This window comes from Piliocolobus tephrosceles, chromosome 10 (genome assembly GCF_002776525.5).
Source record: "Piliocolobus tephrosceles isolate RC106 chromosome 10, ASM277652v3, whole genome shotgun sequence".
NCBI lineage: Eukaryota > Metazoa > Chordata > Mammalia > Primates > Cercopithecidae > Piliocolobus > Piliocolobus tephrosceles.
Genome location: NC_045443.1, coordinates 59,629,530 through 59,641,794, shown reverse-complemented (window position 1 = coordinate 59,641,794; position 12,265 = coordinate 59,629,530). Strand labels below are relative to the sequence as shown.

General features: G+C 34.8%; 1 protein-coding gene across 6 annotated transcripts in view; it reads right to left on the bottom strand.

The window, feature by feature from the left end:
- Window positions 1-608: 608 nt before the first annotated feature.
- Window positions 609-12,265, bottom strand: part of USP15 (ubiquitin specific peptidase 15) — a 147,956-nt gene continuing 136,299 nt past the window's right edge. For 5 of the 6 annotated variants that reach the window (XM_023225092.3, XM_023225096.2, XM_023225094.2 and 2 more), the window contains 3 exons: window positions 10,424-10,527; window positions 5,207-5,295; window positions 609-2,550 (listed from right to left, as the gene is read on the bottom strand). In XM_023225092.3, the coding sequence (XP_023080860.1) occupies window positions 2,368-2,550; window positions 5,207-5,295; window positions 10,424-10,527 (376 nt within the window). In that variant the 3' untranslated portion in view covers window positions 609-2,367. The remainder of the gene's footprint in view (window positions 2,551-5,206; window positions 5,296-10,423; window positions 10,528-12,265) is intronic. The other variant, XM_023225093.2, reaches the window with a different exon arrangement.

Here is a 12,265-nt window from a genome sequence, read left to right as displayed (position 1 = left end):
GTCTCGATCTCCTGACCTCGTGATCCACCTGCCTCGGCCTCCCAAAGTGCTGGGATTACAGGTGTGAGCCACCGTGCCTGGCCCCTTTTGTACTATTTTTAAAGTCTACTTTTTGCAGCTGAAAAACGACATTTGAGTTTGACAGTTTCAATGGCATTATTAACATCACTTCTTTTAGTGGGAATAGAAGTTAATGACAGGCATTAAAAAGAAAGTGGTCTCTGAAAAATTAGGATGGAGACCACAATCTAGGTTTAAAAGATTTAGCTTTGACTTTTCTTTAAATCTTCAGAAAAATGGAAATATAGTCCATTAGTTGGTAGATAGCAGAAAGAATGTAAGCTCTGTGAAGGTAAGGATATGTGTTTACTGCTGTATCTCCAGACTCTAGAGCAGTGATTGGTACACAAACATTTGCTTAATGAATAAATTAAAGTTGAAAAATATCAACTTTAAAACATGTCCTTAATAGTAGGATTCATTTTGCTCTGACATAATTTCCTGTCTAGTATTAACTATTTATAACTAAAAAGTCTAGCATATAGTAATCTAACCATAAAGCAGGGGATTTTTATTAAAAGATTAAGAGTAAGAAATAAAAGACTAAATAAGGCCTTGAATAGCTTTATTGAAATCTGTATAAATAAACATGCACATTTCAAATGTAAACTCAAGTGAACTCAAGTGCAGACAAAATTTTAACCTCTGTCATGCAGGAGGTTAGTTTACATTAAAAAAGAAAAAAAGAAAAAAAACCCAAAAAACAAAAAACCCAAAGCAGCTTTTAAAATACCAGGATGATAAACCAGCTTTAATATCAAGATATAAAGCAAAGCCATGATCAACATACCTCATTTATCCTGGTCAAATGCATTTTTTTTTTAAACTTTTAAATGCTAACATAAATAAATAATTTACCAAAATGTGCACTCACAGAGTGAACTTTTATTTACAATACACAATTTATAATCTATTGTATTTGATTAGTTCAAGTGAAGAACATTATACTTTTTGCTTTAATAACAGTGGGACACAAAGCAATTTCTCAGGTAGTCGATATGTGAAATGTGCCCCAGCATTTAGGTTTTCTATTAAAGGCAGTATTGTATGCCAATTTACAATACATTCTTTCAACTAGATCAAAGGGAAAAAGCAGCAAATAAAAATGTTTCAAATGTTCACACATATTTTTGGCATCCTGGATCCTTGAATGTGGTGAACTAAAATCAAATTCAAGGTGTTTATGCTGTATATACTGTACAGGTTCTGACTCTGGAACATGCAAATGCCATTTCTCTTATAACAAGTTACCTTCTGAGAAAAGCTGTAAGGCTATGGTGAATTCCATCAGGAACACACAAAGAAAGTTAACAGACCTACCTTTATAGCCAATTGTCCATTAATGATTTAAAGGCCAGTATATGAAAAAAATTTCTCATTTAAGTTTGATGCAATTATTACTATGGATACAGAATACTATTAAGTCTGTCCTTATATTACAATAACTGGAAGAGCTAAAGTTGCCAAATTACCACAAAATGGGGTAGAGAAAAACAGACAGCAAAAATTTTAATTTTGGACCAACACCCAATTAAAGATATGCATTTTAAAGCAAAAAATGTTTCTGAATGTCTGAAGAATAGATCCCAATAGCAGTAAATAATACTTACATGTAACTGAAAAATGACTTTAGATGGAGTATGAAATCTAGAACCTGTTTCCACAGTGGCAGTAAAATGAATATAATATTCTGGATTTTTAATGGTACCACAAAAGGAAATAGCTTTTCCAAGGTTGTTTCTCATATCATGATTTGGTTTTTTAATAGGCCCACATTGATTACCGGGATAAATTTGAAACTGTGGTTTTTGAAGAACGCTGCCGCAGTATTTATGCCACATTGATACTGCAGCTAAATATCATAGTAGTATGTATGGCAGCCTAATGCACATGAACTAGATTATCCAAAAACTAAGTTCAGCCATAGTTTTCTTGCAGTATTATTAGAGCAAAATAAAGGACCAACATCCACAAATTTAACATTTGTCATCAACTCACATCCAAAAAATTAAAGGAAACATAATTAATCAAAACAGCAGCAAACTTAAAAGGGATTTATTTGTGATTTCCTATATATATTTAGCTTGTAAATACAAGACTGTAAATGTATTAAGAGACAATTTCTGTTAAAGTTTTCATTGTGTTTCACTTCAAGTACTGCACAAGTTAAAATCTGATAAAGGATTTACATTCGGTTATCTGAAACTCCCCATCTCAGACTTTTGTTTTAATGTGGTGGGTAACTTCATCATTTCCATAGATACCACCAGCAGGAAAGTCTCTCTTTTATGGCTTCTAGGACTTTCATTAGTTAGTGTGCATACAGTTTTCATTTTCTATATCATTGTCATTATCATTGCTATCTTCATCACTTTCTAATGGGATGCCAGTGGCAGCTGAAGCACCTTTAGTTTCTCGGTCAAGAGGAAAAAAGCCAGTTCCACTGAAAGTGTCTTGTCTCTGGTAGAAGAGTACATATGCTGCTTTGGACTGTCAAAACAAAGGATGTTAAAATGGTTATGATTCTCAAATATCACATTAAATACATTATGAATTTTTAGCTGGTCACCAATTTTGGTGAGGGCATAAATCAAATAGAAAAACCATGCATGGTCAAATGGAAGTTACTAAAATTCATTAAATAGAAGACAATTTCTAATAAAGGAAGAATGGTCATTAGAATTACAAATTTTTATGTGCTTCTAAATTATTTGGACCAAGAAATAAATGCAACTGTATCACAGATTAACCTAGTTACTCTAATGTAAAATAGAATTCTATGGTTTCTTTCCTGTCATCTCTTAAGGAAAAGGTAAATTCCTTCCTTCTAATACTAGTCACTTCATCCCATGTTTGCTGTAGAGTCCACCTTTTCCTACCATCTTAAAGATACTGTTCCATCAATGATCACTGTGTATCTTTAATGAGTCCTTATCCACTGGACTTTTCTCTTTGGCATTAACAAATACCTAAGATTTTTCCTATGTATAAGTCCCTCTCCATTCTACCTCCCCTTCTAGCTGCCATATACCTCTCTCTTCCTCTTCCTCACAGTCAGGGTGATAAACAGAATAGTCAATACTCATCATTCACTCTCATGCACACTTCTCAACTCAAAGTAATCTAGCTTTTCCCCAAACCATCCTAGTAAAATGGCTTTCAGTAGGGTCAATAACCTAATAAACAACTGAAATTGGTACCCTTTTCAGTTCTTTTGGTCAATCTCTCACTATTTAACTTAATTTAATGCTTCACTGTTTCTTTTTCTATCAACAAAACAATTTTTTGCTTCTGTGACAACACTACTCAGATCTCCTACTATCTCTTTGGCTTCTTCTCAGACTCTTCTGTGGACTCATTATATCCTGACCTTTAAACACACTATGTTCTGTCCTCACCCCACCACTGTCTCAACCTGTATCCTCTCACATTTAAACCTATGGCTTCAACTGCTGCCTGAGGCTGACAACTCAAATGTATAACGTAAATCAGTTCTCACCCCTCAACTCCAGTCTTATTAGTCCAACAACGTAATGGAAATTTCCACACAGTTATCATACAGGCATCTCAAACTTCAACAGCAACTATTCTTCCTATATTCCCAATCTTGGCGAATGGTGAAGTAAAAGTCATCTTAAACTTCTCCTTCTCTGGATCTCTACATCTATTATCTTTATTATATCTTTTATCAAGTTATATTAATTCTATCCACTAAATATCTCATAAATCCATTCTTCCCTTGTTTATATTGTTCTAACTACTATTTTAATTGCTTAAATTATGTGATAGCCTCCTGTATGGCTTTTCTGTTTCTTTACTCAGTGTCTCCAATCTATCTTCTATGATGTTCTCAGAGAAATGTGAAGACACAAACTGAACTATGTTATTCTCTTGCTTCACAATCTAATGGCTTCTCATAGTCTGTAAGAAAATGTCTAAACAACTAGAATGCCACTTTTCTTGATCTAAGCGCTAAATTTATTTATTTATTTATTTTTACTAGCAGACTCAGGTCAGACATCATCTTTACCACATGAACTTCCCTGTACTGGTATTGTCCCCTCAAACCCTAAATCTGAGTTGAGACAGAAGTTCCCTTTCTAAGTGGCCACAGTAAGGTATTTAATAGTACTTATTATGCTGTAATTGTTAATTTATTTCTCTGTCTTCTTTAGTTTATAAATCAGAGATAGCTACCTTTTAAGCTCTGGACTGAGTGACAACTGTCTTTTTACCTCTGTTTAGAATGGAGTCTTTTGTGTATCTCTCTCTCTCTATCGTATTTGTTCATTTGAAGCCCAGATTAGGGCAGTGTTGTTAACAAGACTGATGAGGAGGTGGGCAATTTGAGAATGTCTGGGCTGGGAGATTAAGGAGGAGAAAGGAACTGACTTTCTTTTGCAGAAAAAAAGAAATTAGGAGTTTAAGTATAAACAAAAAATGTGGTTAATTAAAACATAATTTAAAAAATATTTATAGTATTCAAGTCTCTCTGTCATAGATACAGGGAGATAAATGACAGCATATATACATACATATGTATGCATCTGTGTGTACACAAACCCATACTGAGACAGTCAGCAGTGGATGATAAACTGATGCAAGTGTGAACAGGTGGAACTTCCTCATTTTTTTACTATTCAGAAAATATCAAAGTGGTAAGTACACAAGTATTAATCCTTTATAAATCTGTAATTTGTTTTATCTAATTATGTCATTTTGAGTTTAAATACTTAATTTTCATAAGGCAGGATAAGACTTTAAAGATCACAGATACGGTAAGGTACTTCAAGGATTTTTTTTTTCTGTTGTTTAAACATTCTGGCTTTAAGTAGTCAATGTCTAGAAAGTTAAGAGCTGAATCTACTTTCCAAAGCAAAACTTAATTATTTTTATTAGAAACTCCACGTTGAAAACTACCAAAAATTTTTTCACCTTGCAATGCTTTTGTTAGTGGGAAAATTTAGAAGACAAATTTCCATTTAGGGGACAATTTGACATATCTTTAAATAAGAGTCAGTCTCTTTTAGCTACTCAAGCTACTAGAATATAAATTATAGTATTCCATGAGCCCCTTTTATTAATTTATATTCACTCCTTAAGACAGTGAATCCCATAGTTTTCAGGAAATATAAGACAAACTTACCACAATTTGGTCTTCGGATGCAGTGGAGACACTACTGTCATCAAAATAGTACCATTTTCCATCATCTTTATTTTTTGCAAAAGCAGTATCTAATGAAAAAAATATAATCACTGTGACAAAAATGATCTTGGTTTTCTGGGGAGCTCCTCAAAACTCTATAATCATCTATATAAGGAATATCTACTAAAACTGCCTGATAATCATCTATGAGGCTTATTTATTACACATTCAATTGATTCAAATGATTTCTAATTTCCACAATTAGATACCTAAAATAATTTTCATATAAGTTGAAACATTCTTTTTTCATCTCAGGAAAAAACATTATTTTTAAATTCACAGAATAACACTAATGATAATAAATGGTAATTAACATTCATATAGTGCTTACTGTGTACCAGGCATAGTGTTATGCACTTTACATGTATTGTTTCATAAAGAAGGTATTATCATTATAATTCTCCCCAACTTAGAGACAGGAAATTAAGACATCAAAAGAAGGATAATTTACTCAAGGTAGTATACTGTTACCTAGCAGTTAGGATTTAAACCTAAATCTGTTTCTGACTTTATAGTTTGAAATTTCAACTATTATTAAATTTTCTATAACAATTTCTTTTCTGATACCTCTACTCATTATGCTATAGTGTTTTTTTTTTTTTTTTTAAACACCAGAATCTCTTTTAGTCTTTAAAAAAAGTATAGTCGGTCCTGTGCATAAGTGGGTTCTGCATCCCTGAACCCAACCAACCACAGATCAAAAATATTTGAGAAAAAAAAAAATTCCACAAAGTCCTGAAGAGTAAAACTTGAATTTGCCATGTGCTGAGTACTATGCTGCATTCATGTGAATGAAGTGACGTGCAGGCATTGTATTAGGTATTATAAATAATCTACACATACAAGTATATGAGAGGATGTGGGCAGGTTATATGTAAATACCACAATATTTTATATAAGGAACTTGAACATCTGTGGTATCCACTGACACAAAGGGTTGACTCTACCCAGCAAGAAAAAGGCAAAAAGTGATTCATTAATCCACATAATTTTTAAAGATCTACTTTATCTTTAAGTTAAAAAAATGCCCCTTTTCCCATCCCATGCCTTGTATAAACTACTCAATAACTGAAGAAATAAAGTTGCACAATGTTTCCGAAGTAATTATATGTGGTCACTGCTTCTAAAAAGTAACACTTTGTAGGGTATGTCTTCTAAATAATTCTTCCCATCCTAAAGTAAATATTATTACTCTTCCCATTTGTATATAAATCAGAAATTGAGGTATTATCCTTAATATGGCTGAAATCAAAGGGCAATATTCTCTTTCTATTAAGTTACCTGTTTAGATGACGTTCAGAGGGAATGACAATACTTTGAAAGTAAGGTAAGCATTATCTTTGGTGAACCTCCACTGGTGGCCAGAAGATAATTCAAAAGACAAGCCGATAAACTAATCAGCCAACCAACCAACCAATCACAATAAAATAATGGTTTAAACTCTAAGTTGTTTGGTTAACGATTTTACTGAGTACCTACCAGGTGGAAGAAATGTTTCATATTCTACCTGGTGTTGGTTCCCTCTCTTCAAAATCAACCATGGAGAGAAACCGTAGAAGCAGAGGTAACTTAGAGTCAAAGGAACTAACAACAACAAAAAAAAATTGAGAACCCCGTTCTCAATATATGAACTCAATAATATTTCTGTGTGCATTCAAGATGGCTGCAGAATGCGACAGAATGGATGGAGGCAGAAATGAGAAAACAATCTAGAAGAAAGCTTTTAAATTTCCCTTTTTTTTGAGACGGAGTCTCGCTCTGTCACCCAGGCTGGAGTGCAGTGGCCGGATCTCAGCTCACTGCAAGCTCCGCCTCCCGGGTTCACGCCATTCTCCTGTCTCAGCCTCCCGAGTAGCTGGGACTACAGGCGCCCGTCACCACGCCCGGCTGGTTTTTTTTTTTTTTTTTTTTTTGTATCTTTTAGTAGAGACGGGGTTTCACCGTGTTAGCCAGGATGGTCTCGATCTCCTGACCTCGTGATCCGCCCGTCTCGGCCTCCCAAAGTGCTGGGATTACAGACTTGAGCCACTGCGCCCGGCCAAAAGCTTTTAAATTTCATGCTTCAATTTTTGTCACAGAAATCAGCAGCAATACTTAGGCTAACTGAATCAGAGTCTTACTGCCGTTTAAAAGTCCTGTTGGGCTAACAAAATATTTGACAACTAATATGACTGTACCCCATGCAGTCTAGTTAAAAATCAGCCTTGGTGAGGAGTGGAAGGAAACAGCAGTGGGCTGAACAGCTTCCTTTGAGCACACTTTTCCCTGTTTTCTCTCCTTCCAGCTACAAAGGACCTCTGCTAAGCTGTTGCTGTGCATGCTGTATTGTTTCTTGACCTGTATCCTTTCTTAAATCTAAGTAAACCTGGTGCTGGGTGAAGCCTTTTGTGTGCTGTGAGTTTGTTGATCTCAACCCAAGACCAGCGCAGAGCAGATGCTGCACTTAGATCTGTGTGATCTGTAAGAGACATACTCAACACAAAGGCACAGAGTTTGTAAATTAAATGATATCAAGAAGAAAGCTAGAGTAACACTTGTAATACCTGAGAAAAAGAAAAAAGGGGCAAAGAATGTCAAATCCTGGTGTTAAAAAGAACATAGAAAGAAGAACTACCCATTGTGAACATAAGTATAACTATGCAAAATATTAACAACTAATAAAACTGTTGGGAGAAGGTCAATCAACACTTTAGTAGGAGTCCTGACAAATTCCTCTCAGGAATAAAATGAACATAAATAACCAGGGGAGAGTAATGGTTCGAACACAGTTGATAAGCTTAAACTATCAGAGATATAAAGAACTCTATATCTAAATGGGGAATGTATATTATTTTTCAAGCACACAAACATTTAAGGAACAGACCATGTACTAAGACATGTTGGAACTTTCAGACTCTTAAAGATTAATGTAGACAATGCTCTCAACTGCTATGTAATAAAAGAATGAAGTGACAAACTCTGTATATTTGAAAACTAAGCATATGATTAAATGACTGTGCTAATTAGGAAATCATAAAGGAAATTAAAACATACATACAATTGAAAGATAATGAAAATCTGAAGTACAGCTAAAGCAGTACTTAGCAGAAATTTATAGCCTTTTAATTAGCCTTCAATATAGGAGAAACAATGAAAAGCAAAAAGCTAAGCATTCAATTCAAGAAGTTGCAAGAAGAGTAACATAGAAACCCAAAGTAACAAGAGGAACCATACAATGAAAGGAAGGGAAGAAATCAATTAGATAGAATAAATACATACAAGCCAGGTGTCGTGGTGTGTACCTGTAGTCCCAGCTACTCAGAAGGCTGAGGTAGGAGGATCTCTTGAGCCCAGGAGTTCAAGACCAGCCTGGGCACCATGGTGAAACTCCACTGCTACTAAAAATACAAAAAAATTAGCTGGGTGTGGTGGCATGTGCCTGTAGTCCCAGCTACTTGGGAGGCAAAGGTGGTAGGATCACTTTGAACCCAGGAGGTAGAGGTTGCAGTGAGCCAAGATCGTGCAACTGCACTCCAGCCTGGTGAGAGAGAGAGACCTGGTCTAAAAAAAAATGTATAGTTAAAATAAAATATAATAATAATAAAAAGTATAAATGCATACAATAACAAAAATAAAAATTTAATAAGATGAAAAGCTAATTCTTTGAAAAGACTAATAAGATAGAAATCTCAGAAGACTGATACTTCTTTTTTCTCTTTTTTGAGATAGAGTCTTGCTCTGTTGCCAGGTCAGAGTGCAATGGTGTGATCTCGGCTTACTGCAACCTCCGGCTCCTTGGTTCAAGCGATTCTCCTACCTCAGCCTCCTGAGTAGCTGGGATTACAGGCACGCACCACCACACCCAGCTAATTTTTATATTTTCAGTAGAGACGGGGTTTCACCATGTTGGCCAGGATGGTCTTGATCTCCTGACCTCGTGATTCACCCACCTCCACTTCCCAAAGTGCTGGGATCCCAGGCATGAGCCACTGTGCCTGGCCAAGAAGAATTGATTAAAAAAAAAAAAAAAGAGAGAGAAAAAGAATGAAAATAGGATAAAAACTGTGTGATATAAGCATTACAAACAGCAATTCTTAAATAAAATGAAAAACCTAAATGAAAGGGATACATTTTTAGAAACAGAGAGAACATCAAAATATACACAAAAGGAAAAAGAAAACTGAATAGACCAATAGGCATGACATAAATAAAAACAATACGGCTGTAAAGCCTAAATGGCTTTACGGGTTAATTCTACTAGACTTTGATGAACAGTTAATTCCTATATTGTACTAGATGTTCCAAAAACCAGAAAAAGGATAAAGCATCCCAGCTTGTTTTATGACTCTAAATTTTATTCCAAACTAAGATAATGAAAATATAAAACACTTATAAAACCATTTCACTTATGAATGAAATTGTAACAACCCTAAATAAGTCTGACTAAATCCAACTGTGTGTCAAAAAATATATAATGATAAGTAGGATATATCCAAGGAATGTAAATATCATTCAACAGAAAAATCAACTGCTTGCAGAGTGTTGAGTGTTAGAGCCATCCTGGGGGGCAATCTGGTAACATTTACTCACGTAAACTCAGCAATTTCACTTTTGGGTGTGCAGCCTAAATAAATTCTTATATAGGATACCATAAACAATGGTTTATCAGTCTTACAGTGGTAGAAAGTGAAAGGCAATTTAGATGTCCATCATGAGGTAAGTGGAGAGATAAAATATGGTAGATGTAAATCATAAGCAGTGAGAAACAACTAACTAAATGGACACAAAGTAATACAGATAAGTCTTAATAAGTGTCGAGATCTAGTGAGATCTATAGCACAGTACCAATTAAATGAATGAATATTAATGATTTATAAGAGTATCTGCATCAAACATGTTAGAAAGCAAAGGGGAAGGAGAACGTGGAGGGAAATGCACTCTAAACGGGACAACATTCCCTCCTGGGCCTTGAACTGAGGAGTATGATGAACTCAATTCTCTATACCCTATGTGAAAAAAAAATGTTCAAAAGCTGACTCATTCATTAATCAATACTGAACTACTATATGCAAGACACATCTGATATTTTATCCTTAAGAAGTAATAAATATCTTAAAGAAAAAAGTCTGGAGTTCTTCAAACACCACAATTGGGTAAAAAGGCAAACTGTCAACTTACAGTGTCCTCCTCCCATCCCTCCATAGTGGTTGGAAACAGCAATCAAATTATAGCGGCAAGGACCTGCATTTGGATTAATTAAGAATTCCGACATATCCAAGTCACTGTTTAAAAAAGAAACCAAGTTAATTTTTATGTTGTCCCTAAATGCAATGAATTCTATTCCTTTCTGCCATTGTTGACATATATATATATATTATACATATCTTTCTCACTAAAGAAATTATCATGAGTCAAATAACTTACAAAACAAATCATACATGTACCTCTGAGATATTAATGTTTTGGCAAAAATTTATTTATAGGTTGAAAATTTTAAAATGCTTCATTGAGGATATTGAAGAGATATCTGCACTCTCATGTTTGTTGCAGCAATGTTTACAACAGCTAAGATTTAGAAACAATCAAATCTTGTTGATTTGATGAAACTATGTGTTGCAATGTTGATGGAACTAGTGTCTATCAACAGATAAATGGCTAAAGAAAATCTGGTACATATACACAATGAGGTACTATTCAGCTATAAAAAAGAATGAGATTCTGCCATTTCCAACAACATGGATGGAACTGGAGATTATGTTAAATGAAATAAGCCAGGCACAGAAAGACAACATCCCATTTTCTCATTTGTGGGATCTAAAAATCGAAACAATTGAACTCATGGACAGTGAGAGTAGAAGGATGGTTACTAGAGGATGGCAAGGGTGGTGGGAAGGTAGGGGAGAGGTGGGGTGAGGATGATTAATGAATTAAAAAAAAAAGAATGAATAAAACATACTATTTGATCACACAACAGGGTGACTATAGTCAATAATAACTTAATTATACATTTTAAAATAACTAAGCGTGTGATTGGATTGTAACACAAAGGATAAATGCTTGAGAGGATGGACACCCCATTCTCCATAATGTGACTATTTCACACTCCATCAAAACATCTCATGTACCCCACACATATATACACCTACTATGTACCCATAAAAATTAAAAAATAAAAATGTTGAATGTTGTCATTTAGATTAACGTTTTTATGCTAACACATTTAACTCTCAGTATACCAGGAAAAACAGTCATCACTATTGACCATCTGGGTCCAGTAGATCTTCATTTTAAAGTCAATTTTAGAAAGGATTTTATGGGCAGGGTCAGAGATTAAAAAAAAAAGAGGAAGTGACTTATATGAAGAAAAATGCAGGAATAGTGAAAACAACTTTCTTAGAAGTTTTAAAAAATATTAATATACCAAACCCTAATTTTATTCTACATTTGCTGTCTTTGATGACCTATATACCTGAAATGGGCAACATCCCTTGAATGTAACTGACCAATCATAATCTATCATTCAAGAACCTGGAAAATGACTATCTTGTAAATAGCTTATTATTATTTCTGGTTGTTCTTCTTGTATCTGCATCATTAAAAAACAATAATGATTCTAAATTTTAAATACATCTCTAATAGATTATAGTTTGTCATTACTTCTGATTCTTTATTTTTTTTTTTTGAGACGGAGTCTCGCTCTGTCACCAGGTAGGCTGGAGTGCAGTGGTGCGATCTCAGCTCACTGCAATCTCCACCTCCCAGGTTCAAGCAATTTTCCTACCTCAGCCTGCCGAGTAGCTGGGACTACAGGCACGCGCCACCACGCCCGGCTAATTTTTTTGTATTTTGGTAGAGATGGGGTTTCACCATGTTGGCTAGGATGGTTTTGATCTCCTGACCTTGTGATCTGCCCACCTCGGCCTCCCATAGTGCTGGGATTACAGGCGTGAGCCACTGTGCCCAGCCCTGATTCTTTTTCTTACACTTACATTGCCAAATGCTATATTCTTGAAAACTTAT